General features: G+C 36.9%; 1 protein-coding gene across 1 annotated transcript in view; it reads left to right on the top strand.

Annotated features, from left to right (window-relative positions):
• Window positions 1–3,171: 3,171 nt before the first annotated feature.
• Window positions 3,172–14,486, top strand: part of CDKL5 (cyclin-dependent kinase-like 5) — a 65,847-nt gene continuing 54,532 nt past the window's right edge. The window contains 2 exon segments of the mRNA XM_009082607.1: window positions 3,172–3,235; window positions 3,760–3,794. Of these exon segments, the coding sequence (XP_009080855.1) occupies window positions 3,172–3,235; window positions 3,760–3,794 (99 nt within the window).

The raw sequence follows: 14,486 nt of genomic DNA, 5'->3' as shown, positions 1-14,486 counted from the left end.
ACTCTGTCATTCATGGAGCTTTGAATTCTTGTTACTGGATTCCCTGCAAGAATCAGTGATTTTAAAAACAGTCTTAACAAGGCCAATGACTTTAAAAAATCAGAAAAATCCCAGAAAATTCAGTGGGTGATGCCACTGAACAGATGATTTTAGCAGTTTCTTTTTAATCTTTCAGGAGTTTTTAAGGTAAAGGTCTCAAACAAACATATAAATTTTGTCTAGGAATTAGATGGTTCTAAGTAGTCTGTGTTCACTAGTGTTTGAATTACAGCCCTGCTTGAGGCAAAAGAGCTGGGGCAAAAATGTTTGGGTATGAATTCATGCTACTGCTGCATGCCAGTTGTCATCTCTCATTAGCTTTGCTTTTCATTTCAAGATCAGGTTCTCATAAAGTGCTCTCAGCAGAATTGGGCGCAGAGATGACTGGAGCTAGCACAGAAGAGCTGGGTCACTCAAGTGCAGTTCTCTTTTGGGAGTGCCCCTGTACCTGCATCCATATTACCTGTGCTGTCAGTCAGGATGCACTTTGGGGAGCACTAGAGAAGCTGCTTTGTGTGTTTCTTTGGGCCAGTTGAAGTGTATCACTAATGATGAGTGAACATTGCTAAGTAGGTTGACAGGCTTTTGCCTTTAAGGAATTACATGCGAATGCTGCTCTAGGGGTTGTGCATCCAGGAGCACAGTGTTACATGGGGATCAGCTTTCTGTGCCTCTCACTTTGATTGAAGTGAAAAGGGAGGACTACATGACCAGTGGGGAGAGGAACATGTGTAGTACTGAATATTATGGAATCACAGAATGTTAAGGGTTGGAAGACACCTTAAAGATCATCTAATCCCAACCTCCCCTGCCCTGAGCAGGGACACCTTCCACTAGACCAGGTTGCTCAAGATGAACATTTCCAGCATTGGGGCATCTACAATCTCCCTGGTTGGGGATTTCAGAAAGGAAAGTTAGCTGCTTGTACGTCTAACCTTTATTCCCCCCAAAAAGCTGGGATTTATTATCAGTATACTTGCAGAACTTCTAAAATTAGAAAATTAAATATAGTTGATCACAAGCTGCAGGAATACATTGCTTTAAGTAGTTTATGAGAAATACAGAAATTGTGAATGGGGAAACTGCATCTAAATTTATTCTTGAGTTTCTGATACGTTATCTCATAAGTTTCTTCACTGTTTCGTGATAGATCCAGGAAAAAGGTGCCCATGGTCTTTCTTCACAGAAAGGCAATGTACAGTACTAACATTAGCAGATAAGGAATGAATGTTATCACAGACTAATTTCTGGAAGGACTTGCCAGTGAATAATGTTGAGAACTGAAATAGTGGATTTGGTGATATTACTGAGTAGTGCTAGTAGAAAACAGAATTTGTATTTTCTAACTGTTTCTTTCTCTCTGGCAAGTAATTTTGCTGCTCCGAACCTGGCTGACCAGTTTTCTTGTGTCTTGCTTAATTTTTTCTGTCACTCAGCTGCAGCATGGGGACAGTCAGCCGTGCCTGTGTCTGGCACCATCCTCTTTCAGTAGAAAGCTGAAGCAGTGTGGGCTCTGTTCTCATGTTGATGGATGCAACTGAGCAGATAGATGCTCCTGCTTTTCCAGGACATTGTTTTTATTTAGTGCATTACTGTAACCAGGAAGTCTGGACAAACTGCATAAAGGCTTTTGTGATAAGGGGATGACAAATGAGACAGGAGGAGAGTGTATGGAAGGGAAAGAAAAGACTATTTCATACAGTTCACAAATAAAAATTAATTCATTAAACCACTGAAATAATCCATTTTAAAAAACAAAAGCAAACAAACCCCCCCAACCATCCCTTTAATTTGGAAGTCACTGCTTTATTTTCAAATTACTGTGGTTGCTTAACTCTGAAGTTGCTTCTAAAATAATAACCCCCCCAAATTATCTCCCTGTATGGCGGAGACTAATGTCATTGTGATTTCCCTGCACCCTTGAGTTGTCCTTTTGTTACTTGTGACTTAGTCAACACAGGCCTTTTGGCCAGCACCCCTGGCTTAGAGTGAAATCCCATTTGTGTGATCTGAGCCCTGTATTATTGAGTCACACTCACCATTACACATAAGTTAATTAAATGAATTCACTTCTATGCTGCTCTCTTGTTCTTCATGAGTAGTTTTGCTCTTGGATCACTGAACTGTGAAACTGATCTATTTCCAATTTGTGGTGAAACTATTTTAGGATTGGGTTTTTTTGAGTGTGGGGTATATGTTTTAATATTAGAGGAATAAATGCAGTCTGAATTAGCAAACCCAAACTTTGCTAAGTTTAATTTATCAGACTTCTAAGATGATAGAAGTAGTGAGCCTAAAACAGGCCCAAAAAACTTTGTTCTTCTCCCTGTGCATAGTTGCTCGATTTGAAAAATTACTTCAACATCTGGGAAATGTGAAAAAACCTCTGAAAACATATTTTTCTGCTTTATTACATTTCATTAAATAAGATGATAATGCAAATAATTTTTAGATGTGATTGCTAGTCAATCTAGTAAATAATTTCACGTATTTTATAAAACAATCACAGAAAATAGTAGTAGAATAATATTTTCTACTGTATAGTGTTCTTTCTGCTCTATCCTTGTTATGATTACAATGGACAAATAAGAAGTTAACTAAACAGAATTTGTTTTTATACCTAGCTCTCAACATATGCAAGTATATTTTTGCTAACTGAGGTAGTTCCTGTCAACATTTTTGTTTGCTACTGCTCTGTAGAAAATAACTTTATGTGAGTTAGTTGTTACTGCAATGTATCCTCTATGTATGGTATTACAAGGCCAGCTCTTGTCAGATACATGGTCTCAATAGGTTCCATCCTTTATATATGCTGCCAAGCAATCTTGATCAGAAAAAGTGGAATGAAATTAATTGCCTGTTACAAATGTTAGACTATATTGATGCGATGTCTAAATATCACTGCTTTCTCTTACTGAAATAAAACAGAAGTACTAATTACATTATTTTCTCTTATTTTCCCCAGGAAGCTCCTGACTGCTTAGAAATTAAGAAAGCGTGTGAGAAGTCTGGTTGATCAAGGTGGAATTTTTTTTTTCCAAGAGCCTTTTCACAACTGCCTTTTGCAAAATCTTCGGACGCTCCCCATTGTGCCATGTTTTGTGGCTCTCTTAGTAAGAGGAATTTGTCTTGATGAAGATTCCTAACATTGGTAATGTGATGAATAAATTTGAGATCCTTGGGGTTGTAGGTGAAGGTAAGTAGTAATAAAAAAATAATTAGAATTTTATATAGATCTAACTTAGTCCTCTTGGTGGTAGTTATCAATTGCAAAGTATGCAGTTTATTCTCTACAGCTTCTTCTAATTTCCTTCTCAGATGAATGGAGAGATTTAGAAACTGAAAGGAAAGGAAGAGAAATGGGACAGTTTTGTGGGGTTTTGATTGGGGATTTTTTTCTGTTGGGATTTTTTTTCTTGAAAATTTACTGTATTGAGTTCTTATTAGTGGGTACTAGGGAGATGCATGTTATCAAACTTCTCTGCAAGTATGTTTTATACAAAATAATCTCAGTGTTTTGAAATCCATTTACTTTCAAGGAATTTTTATAAAACTGTTTCAGTGCACAGAGGTTTAGTACCTGTATATGCAAGTTCTGGGTAGCAATATCAGGAACAGTATTATTTCTACAGCCAGGAGATGACTGAAGACTGTTTGATCTTGCTGCTTTTAATTTTTTTCGGCTTTAAGATGATTTATCTCTTGTCTTCTTTGTTTCAGGAGCCTATGGCGTTGTACTTAAATGCAGACACAAGGTAAGTAAATTGCTTTAAGTCAGAGATAAATGTTGGTGCTTGGGTGAAGCAGAGACTTTTGATGGGAACTAAGGTGGTACCATGTATGAGACATGGTATTTGGGGTTTTTCTTGCAGTCAGTTACTCAGTTTTTTTTATTGCAATTGTCAGAGTAAATGTCTTTATCTAATACCAAAATTCGATTGTTTGGTGTTTAATATTCATCTGAAATATATGAAGAACAACTAATGTTTCATTAATGTCAGCTAAAAGAGTTTTGAAAAGAAAGTGACTAAAGTAAAAAAGTTCGTTTTGGAACACAGTTTGTGCTCAAGCAGTCTCACTTAGAGTGCCAAATTATTTGCCAAATACTGCTGTATAAGCACTTACCTGTCTTGGAAGGGGCAGGGGAGAGGGACTGGGATCCAGGTGGGATTTTAACAGCTGTAGGATAATCAAGTGGCAGTAAGAAAGCAGTGAGTTTTTGTTTTTTTGATTTTCATTTGGAAGAAGAGGAAGAAGTAAAAAAGGAAATAAAAAATGTTTTTGAGACAAAAATGAAGTCTGACAACCTGATACATCCAACTTACACAGTAGTTAAAGTAGTGTTATCTGAACTTGCTGCTCATCAACATGGAACTGACATGAACTGCAGAGAAGTCATATAACAAAATCTCTGAAGAAAAACATCTCAGAATTCTACAATTATTAGTTTGTTGTGATCCGAGGATATATAAAAGGGTTTTTTAATGTAGTTTATACTTTTTTCCAGAAAAAATTAATACTGTGCAGAGGGCTTGTGTTCCTGTGTGGCTTTTAGCACATGCACAGAAGGACTTCTGCACATATCTGGAGTGGCTTACACTATTATACTGGCTTAAAAAAGGAAAATAAATTAGAACTTGGAAAGAACCTATCTCAAGCTGCAGCCTTGTTGGGCTTGGGGGCCTTTAACAGTCTTTGGTACATTTTTTAGATAGTTACAGTATAATAATTCAGGGTAAATAGTTTGGGAACACTTGGATAGTGACAATTCAGTTTATACTGGACAGCTCTATTCTTCATGGAAGGTATCCTCACTGAGACTCAGGAAGTTGTAGGATTTCCTGCATTGCAGAGTGAAATTTAAGCTCTGCATGCCATGCAAAAGGGTTCACTGCTCTAAGAGCCTAGTACAGTGGCAGAGTAATCTGTTGTCCAGGTTCCCATATATAAGAATACCTTGCAATATACCAGATAACTAGAAAGCAGAAGTTTTCCTTTAGCTGAGGAGCTGCTTCTTCCAATATCCCATGTAAGGATGCTGACTTGCTTGTGAGGATCCAAATTTTTAGGTAGTCACACCATTTTTTTCTACAGTGTCATCTTAATCGAAACAACTGTATTGAAGTTCTAAAACTAAGTGGTATTTCTTAAAGCTTCTAGCAAGTGGGTTTTCTAAGACCTAGGGTTTCCAGTATTTGGCAATCTGAAGAAAAGGTGAGGTATGTTGCTGTCACCTTACTGATTTTTGATTCTCACTTACTTAAACCAAGCTGCTCTGAGCATCTAAGAGCAGATGACTTTAGGAGCTATCTGTTTTACTAAAAAAGAATAACTGTCTAAAAGTTACACATTGACATTTCCTACTTGTATGGGAAAACAAAAATTAAATTCATTTTCATGCAGTTTTGACAGAATTTCCTAAAAATACAAGGATATGTGGTTTATTTTAGTTTGGTTTATTTTGTTTGGTTTTTTGTTTGTTTGGTTTGGTTTGGTTTTGGGTTTTTTTTTTTTTACTGTTTTTCTGCTTATGGGCATATTTTGAATGTCTAAGTATTTATATTCATCTTTACAAATAGTGGTAATACACCAGGATCAAATTCTCAGCTACTGTAAGTTAATATATCTCCATTGTATTGGTGAGAGGGTAAATTTTGTCTGAAATGAGGAGCCAGCCCCTAACTGCAACAATTTTCCAACATATAATCCAGTAGTGCTTCAATAAATATGTAGCTTTCTGCCTCAGTGCATTTCACTAGCATGTGTATGTGGATTTAAATTGGAGAGAATGGCACAAGGATCAAATACCTTGTCATTATTATATGCGTTTTTCCTTTGCTAAGGGAACATTATCAGAAAAGCTAAAGTAGCTCCTCTAGAATGACTGTGTTTATTATACAGCATGTTTTTATCACAAATCCTTCATTGATAATTGTGGTTTGTGCATAAAGATTACTTGTTTAGCCACAGGGTTTTTCTAATGTAAAACTAATACAAATAATGTTGATAAAGCAGATCTGATGTTCTGAAAAGCTTTTGCCTTTTTTTCATTTAATCAGAGGACTTTTCCTAAGGAAATATGGTGAAGTGCCTTGTGTTTGAAATTAATGGAAAGACATTTGATATTTGCGAACTATTAAAGTAGGCTGGTTTGGCTTATTTGGATCTTGGCTATGTTTTCTGAAAAGAAAAGCCACTTGCACAGTTCAGCAGTGTGCAGTTCAGCAGATCATGGCTGAGGAAAAGAATCCTTGCTAATGGTTAAGACTTGTCAAATATTTGTCCTTTAAATCAAACCACTATCCCCTTTACGTTGCAAAGTGGGCTTGCCACTTCATGCAGAGTTAACCTTTGCTTACAGAAACTTAGGCACAACTATGAGGAGGCCTCTTACATCAGATCCTAAATTAATAGGATAATATTGTTATTTGAAATCAGTAAAATGATAGGAAGGTGCTGTGGAAAGCCATAGGTGTCCAAAGATAGGCACATGGAGAAGGAAGCCTAAAGGAAAAAATTAAGCTGAAAGCCAGTGTGAAAAGGGAATGGGATCTTATACTGTGAGATAATAAACTGTGTATGTAGGGAGGAACATTGATAATTGCAGCTGCACGTCAGAGTTTGTAGAAATGAGGTGAATATATCCTTAGATGACTGAGATAAGTAGAGACTGTATTTAGGCAGACAATATGATGACACTGGAACAGGGGCTCATTTGCTAGAATGAGGCAGACCTCAGCACAGAGCCAGGGTGTGGAGGAAGCAGTGCTGCTAGCAAGCAGTCAAACCACAAGAAGTGTTTGGACAATGCTCTTGGGCGCATGGTGTGATTCTTGGGGCTGTCCTGTGCCTGGCCAGGAGTGGGACTTTGATGGTCCTTGTGGGTCTCTTCCAACTCAGGATATTCTATGGTTCTGTGCCTACATATCTATCTATCTATCTGTCTATCTATCCATCCATCCATCCATCTATCAATTTATGGTGGTTTTTTAGGTTAGCTAGGTATGCAGGAAGGTATGTAGTGGTGCAGTTTCTCTAAAAGCACAGTAGAAATTTATGAAATCTAGACTTCTTCTCTTGCAGTGTGCTGTGTGTTATCAGAGTCCTTGAGCCTGAGGGGATGCAGCTTAATGATTTGGAAATTTGATGCCAGTTGTTCTTACATGTACGGCATCTCTTGCCTAATGGCCTGTTTTTTCTGGTCTTTTATTTTAGAATTGTATCTGGGTTTGGTTGTTCTTCATAGTATGAGATATTTTTAGACCTATTTCTTTAAAGTAAATACCACTGAATTCCTATATTAAAAACAAGCAAAAAGAAACATTAGTTTACAGAATTATTTGGCCACTTCAGTGTACTGAAGAATAATGAAGATTAACCTTTTAAACAGAGTTAATACTTCCATGCAATTTCTTCATAGCCTAATATTTAATTTTGTCATGTTTGAGCCTTTTAAGTCTTCTTCTTGCCAGTGTGTACTGTTTAAAGTATTAACTGATGTTTTTGTACACTGTGTGTTCTGTCCTTATGTATCTTTTTATACATCATCAGTTTACATTTAACATTCAGTTAAAACCAGGTAAAAAGTGCAGTGCCAAATCCTATTGATTAGTGTCTAAGATCTGGCATATTCTCTCATTGTTACTATTGCTATCTCATTGCTGCCTCTGTTTGGTTACATCCTCAGATTTTTTTGCTCATCTTTTTCTTTGATTTTTGTATGTAATTAAAAGCAGCATTGCTAATTTTCTCAACTAATCAAATGTGGTTTGGCTTTGTGGCAAGATTTTTGTTTTTAATCGTGGCCAAGGGCAAATCTCTGTGCAGCACACTGTTTTCTTTCAGTAATGGCAGTTTACCTATGGAGGATTACTGCACTTAATTCTGTTAGTCCTCAGGCTAAAGCACCAAATCACTGATGTGTTTTTGTGCCAAAACTTGTGTGAAACACATATAGTGAACATGAGACTTGTATTGAGCTTCTGAATAAATAGTGTGCCAGTAGTAAATATTTGCAGTAGTCAAAGTTGAGATATGTCTTAAGTATTATGTGAGGAAAGTAGAGCGATTAGGCAAGCTGTAGTGCTGAAAATTGTATTAACTCTTTAATAACCAATTGCTTCAACTTCACTATTCTTTACAGAATTCTGGTGTGAAGTATTAGATGTATTTCTTTCATGGGCTTCCATACTCTGCTTCCATGGCATTCCCTTGAGTGCAGCAGTGAGAGGCAACCTTGATTACTGCTAATTCTCTTCAGTTATCACTTTCCTATATGTATATATAAATGACATACGATGAACATCTATTACTGCTTGCTGTGCAGAGTACATGCAAACTTGGTATTGACAGTTTCTAAAGCCTTAATTTTTCATTGATGTGTTGTGGCATTATATTGTCTTCTGTCTGTTACTTCTGCTATAGATTGCTAAGGTGTGCTCTATTTCAGGGATTTATTTAATTTGGTCTTATACAAACCCTTGATATATTTTCCAGTCACATACAATGGTTTCTTTAAGAGGGCCTGGCCAGGATATACAAAGCAGGCACAAATGCATTAAATGACCTGAGGGAATGGCATGAAGCTGTGTCAGGGGAGGTGTAGGTTGGATAATAGGGAAAGGTTGTTCACCCAGAGGGTGCTTGGGCGTTGGAGCAGACTCCCCAGGGAAGTGGTCACTGTATCAAGCCTGATAGAGTTCAAGAGGCATTTGGACAATGCTCTCAGACACACAGTGTGATTTTGGGGGTATCCTGTGCAGGGCCAGGAGTTGGACTTTGGTGATCCTTCTGGGTTCCTTCCAACTGATGATACTGTATAATTCTATGAAATGAAATGGTTTTTGTTGTTCACATTGGTCAGTCTGTCTGTAGCCATATCAATGGAACTGTGCTGCTTTGGTGTTTGCAGATATATTGTTTCCCTTTGAGCCTTTTATGACAATCCAAACTGCTTTATAAATGGCCCCTTATAAGATATTCCATTCCCTTATGTCCTGCTTTGTACTTGTCATGTTATGAACTCTGCTCAGATATGGGTGGTATTCAGTACTAAAAATTGGCATTCCTTTCCTCCTTGTTCTCCAAAGGCTGATATTTAGAAATGGAAGGGACAGGGCGAAGGTGTGAGAGAGCTTTCAGAGGGGAAAAACTAACTTACTGTAGAAGGGGATACTAAGATTTTTATTTTTTTTCAGATGCGTTCAGTTTGAAATAGTATAGTGTGAGGGTATTTGCTTTCAGTGCTACAAATTAGGATGGCTTAAGTTGACTTGGCCATTATAATATTAGGTAATGCAATTTCATGCAGCACAAAGTTGGGATGCAGAGACCTGATGCTGCAAATGATGTTCAAAACAAGGAGGAGGAGAGAGCAAAACAAATGCTCACCCTTGTACCCCAGTAGTGCAGGTAACTGAAAGAAGCATAGAAGCCTGAGTTAAAAATAACAGGAGTGATTCATCCTACCTGGAAAGGATATGTGAAATATATTACTGATGGTTTTCACTTTAAATTAGGACAAAGATAAGCAATTTGAAGTCAAAGTATCTCAGATCAGTATTTCTTTTAGTCAGTTTCTTCCAGTTTGTCACACTAATGGCTCTGGATTAACCAGACCTCTTTTGCACTTTTTCTTTTGTTTCTTACAGAAGCTGTGTGTATTTCTGATAGTTTTTTACATAATAGGTTTTAGGAATTCTTGCTATGGGTACTGGTTTTACTAAGTGAAAGCTTATACTGCTTATGCCACAAATAACAGCTTTACTTGGAATATTGCCGGTAAATAAACACAGCCCTTAGTAGTCACTGCACACTCCATCTGCACAGGGACTGTATAACATTACACTTGTAATAATACAGGAATCATATTCAGACCTGCAACAGTGTGTCCTGTGGCTGCCCCTAATGGCTCTTAATTACAAACAGCTTCCAGTGTGTATCTCATTTCAAAGTCCTTGTAAGTGAAATCCTATTTTTAAGTGTGAATGTGCTGAGCGCCCAAAGTGAGACTATCCATACAAATTATTTTTTGCTTGCAAAAAGTTGAGAATGTTATGCTGAAAATTAAAGTTTAAGAACATGACTACAGGATTTCCTAGAACCAGCAGCAGAAGAAATTGAAAGAGATGACAATTAGAGACGTAATGTAGGGTCTTGGATCATTAGGAAAGTAGTGGTGCAGACTAGGGAATTTATAGTTAATGCAAATTAATATTTGGGAGAGGGAACAGCATATGGCTAATTATAGGACTACATCTGTAGTACTGTGAACTTGGTTGAATATTGGATTACAGTCTAGTCTTGTCATCAAATTGCAAATTACTGTGTAGCATAATTGATGCAAAGAAAATTATATTTCTAAATTTAAGTGTAATTGTTTTCCTGCAAGGCATTCTTGTGGAGTTCTTAAACTTATCTAGGACGTGTGAGCAGCTCTGGGAGCACTAACTTAGTCATTGATCTCTGGATGCTCCACGTATCCAACAAAGGCCAGTAAAATAGAGCACAACTCAGTGTTTCAGAAGATCATTAATGTAGATTATTAAATGTACCATGATAAAAATGGATCTGGACCATCTAGTTGACTTCTGAAATTATTTGTAGAGACCAAGTTGGTCTAGAATTTTAATACGCTAAAGTGTCTTGAATATACCAATTACATAACTTTATTTTCTTTCTTTTTTTTTTCTTAAATTTAATAGAGCACAACTCAGTGTTTCAGAAGATCATTAATGTAGATTATTAAATGTACCATGATAAAAATGGATCTGGACCATCTAGTTGACTTCTGAAATTATTTGTAGAGACCAAGTTGGTCTAGAATTTTAATACGCTAAAGTGTCTTGAATATACCAATTACATAACTTTATTTTCTTTCTTTTTTTTTTCTTAAATTTAAAGCCTTTTTTTTTTTTTTTTTTTTTTTTTTTTTAAAGCCAGAAGTCCTGGGAAATGAACATTTGACAGTGTAGATAGAACATTGGCAATAATAGTGAAAACTTCCTATCATTTCACTTTATCTGAAAGCTATAGGGTCTTCTTGGCACATGTATTTTTTTATCAGTAAAGATTATAGTGTGATTTTTAAATAGTAAGTTGTCCTTTTGAACATCCTGGTTAAAGCAATTTAATTTTCCATGATTACTCAGTGCTGTGTAACTCCTAATTGGTGGGATACCCTTCTGAAATGCAGAAAACTTTCTATTCTTTTTGAATAAAAAAATATTTGTTACTTTTTTCAAGTATAGTGGTATTTGCTTCTCATTCAAAGCCTGGATAACAATAAATGAAGAAGAAAAGGAAAGTATTTTGCATTTATACTATTACAGATGCTTAAAATGTGTACAAGTGTGTAAAATTTTGTGCAAAGAATTGAATAATTGAGCTTACTGTATGTGGTGTTTGATTACAGCTAGAAGCCTAAGTAAGAGACTAGACAAGCGTGGCATCAGTGATCTAGAAATTTTGGATACAGTGGGAGGCCAATAAGCTCTAGAACAGAGACCTTTTTGTTAAGATTGCTTCATGCTCAGTCTTTCAGCTGATAGCAATTGTTACATGTTTGCACAGAACTGTAAGTGTTCTTTATGCTATCTATCCCTGATACATATATTACAATTCTGAAATTCTTCCTGACACATATTTCTGTTTTGCTATGTGTCTGCTGCTTGCTTTTACTCAAGGACAGTCAGTTGAATGCTAGGTTCTCCTTTTCTAAAGGCTGTCTATTGAGCTATCTAGTTTAAGAGGAAAACTAAAATATGCTCTGGATTTAAAAAGTATCTGCATTTTCATCATCCCTGATTTAATTTAGCTTACATTACTATTAGACCAATCTTTGTGCAAGTCCCTTTAAATCCTAACATCTTAGAACATAATGGTTTAATTTGCCTAGTATGAAAAAACACCCACTTCATGCAATTCTATTTTCACTTTTCCAAATGTGTAACAAAGTGAGGATTTGTTTCTGAACAGCACAGGTAACTTTTCTGGAAACAGACACCAACATTGCTTTCCAGTTTTATGGTTGCTTGCACCTTAAAAACTTTGATAAAGCATCTTTTATTTCTTCCCCCACTAATTGCTATACAGTACTATGGCATAGAAAGATTAGTATAACGGAGTCCAGTATTGATCTTACATAAAGAGTGGGTGAATATCTGCAGGTCTTGAAGTGAAATGATTGTACTCAGGGATTCCCGTTGTTTGATGATTTCATTTACCTGTACCCTCATACCCACACTCTTGGAAGTATAAATGTGAGAGTGTGCCCACATGGGAGGCATCTGATTTGGGCAGTATCTGCAATGTGCAGGATGGAGGTTAACAGTAAGTAGCTTGCAAGTTCCCACTACATCTCTGAAGTTCCTCTTGGTGGTGATGACAAACTAGTTCTTCGCTATTTTGTGTATACTTACGTTTAGGTGTTGTCTGTTGTTATGGGTTGGTCCTTAGCCTCAATCTTGCTTACTTAATCATCCATTAGTCTGTTTTCTGCTTGTCTTTGTTTGGAATTTGTTTTTGTAAAGTATGTTTCTAATGTTTCCCTGATGAGCTAACAGGAGAAAGACTTGCATATGTTATAAGCTCCAACTTTGTGGCCATCCTCCTGTTGTTAGGATGCAGTGTCTGCTTGTGAGTCAGCTGTGCTGAAACCTTCTGGGCTTGGCATAATGTTTTACTCCATTTTACTATTGAAGCACCATCCTGTGAACCATTTTCACTGTTATCAGTACCATTGTCTCTTGAAACCCTGTTGTGCAGTTTCTTCTCATGCCTGTGTGCATACTCTCTTAACGCATCCCCCAATATCCTATTTATACTTACCCTGATCTGTTACATACTTCTGCAGCAGATATGTTCTCTGAAAGGATACTTGTTCTGTGTTCAGTACAGAATTCTGCTGCCTTATTGAACAACTGTCCTCATCTATCAGTCCACAAACGATCTTTATAATATTGAGAACTCCTTCCCAAATGTATTATGTGTATTATGAAGCATATTTTCCATACAGTTTTAATGACAGAAGATTGCCACAGATTCCAGTGTGCTGAAAATTAATTGTGAAGCAGGTTTCTTAGACTTAACCGTGGCTGAAGAGAATTGCCATCATTACCAATCTTCCTTTGGGCTATAGAGAAGCTTTTGTAAAAAATTGTGAGGTTTTCAGGTATGACAGAGGTAGGTGATATTTGTATGTGTGATCATGAACTGAGATGTGGAAAGATGAAATTCTGTAGGACCAAAAAAACTTGGTTGGCTGGTTACACCTACCTCTTCTTTTGACAGTGTGCTTCTTGACCAGGAGGCAAGCTATCTTCTTGAAATCAATTAACATTTCCAAAGGAGATGGAGTAATGCCATGTTTATGCACAGAAATATGTTAGAGGCGATGCCATCTGCAGAGTGGAGCTGACTAGCTCCTGCTTCTACAGGATCAAACTTCCTGTGACTGTTTGTGTGAAAAACTCACCCGAGTGGTGCATACCTTTTTTTTTTTTTCCCCCCTCAAAGCATCAGCCAGTGAAGAATTGTGTTAAGAAACATATACAAGATACTTTCTGATGGAATTGCAACCTGGGCTCTGAAAGTGCTCTAATTTTCTATGTCCTTCCTGCTTCCATGGCTATAAATGTTGCTGCAGTGTTAAGGAGCCAAAACTATTTGGGAAGCAAAAGAGAATCAGTAGGACCTTCCCTAGTGACCTTTAGAAAGGATAGAGGCCAAACATCATCTCTAAAAACATGGACTCTAGCAGGTTCTTTTTAAACAAACAAACAAACAAAAAAAGGGTGAGGGAGTAGTATTTCTCCTCTAATTCTGGGGTGTAGTGCCCCCTTCATCCATAGTCCTCAACATAAAATAGAGACTGCAAAACAAATCTCTTGAGACTGTCAGTATCAGAGAAACAAATCAAGGGACATCAATCTGTCTGTAGTATTTCTGACTTTCTGTTCACCATGGTTCACAATGAAATGGATAGGTTTTCATTTATGTTAGCTTCTGTTGCTTTACCAACATCCTTTCAATTACACGTGTACATGTACAGAACTGGGCACAAATGTGTATATACACACACACATTAGTTAATGAGTTACAGCAAAGTGGTCTCTTCTGGTCAGTTCTAGAAACTGATACTAGCCCATATTGCCTCTTAACAGATTTTTGTATGTACTAGTTAGCACACTGTTATGCTGGTCCGTTTTATTTTTATGAACATAAGGAGAACTGAACACTTGTGCCTCAATACGAAACATGAATGACAATGATTCTGTTGTTCTACCAAAGTACTGAGCAGGCATGTACAGGGCTTTAACAAAATTCTGAATAAAAAACTTCACAGCCAGAGACTTGTGACAATATTTTCTCAGCTTTCACTTGTCTCTTCATCTGAGGATCATGTTTCAGGAACTTTCCGAAAATGTATCCTCATTGCTAAAGTATCT

This window comes from Acanthisitta chloris, unplaced genomic scaffold (assembly GCF_000695815.1).
Source record: "Acanthisitta chloris isolate BGI_N310 unplaced genomic scaffold, ASM69581v1 scaffold21929, whole genome shotgun sequence".
Lineage (NCBI taxonomy): Eukaryota > Metazoa > Chordata > Aves > Passeriformes > Acanthisittidae > Acanthisitta > Acanthisitta chloris.
The sequence above is the reverse complement of the archived record's forward strand: the minus strand, read 5'-3'. Positions and strand labels throughout refer to the sequence as shown.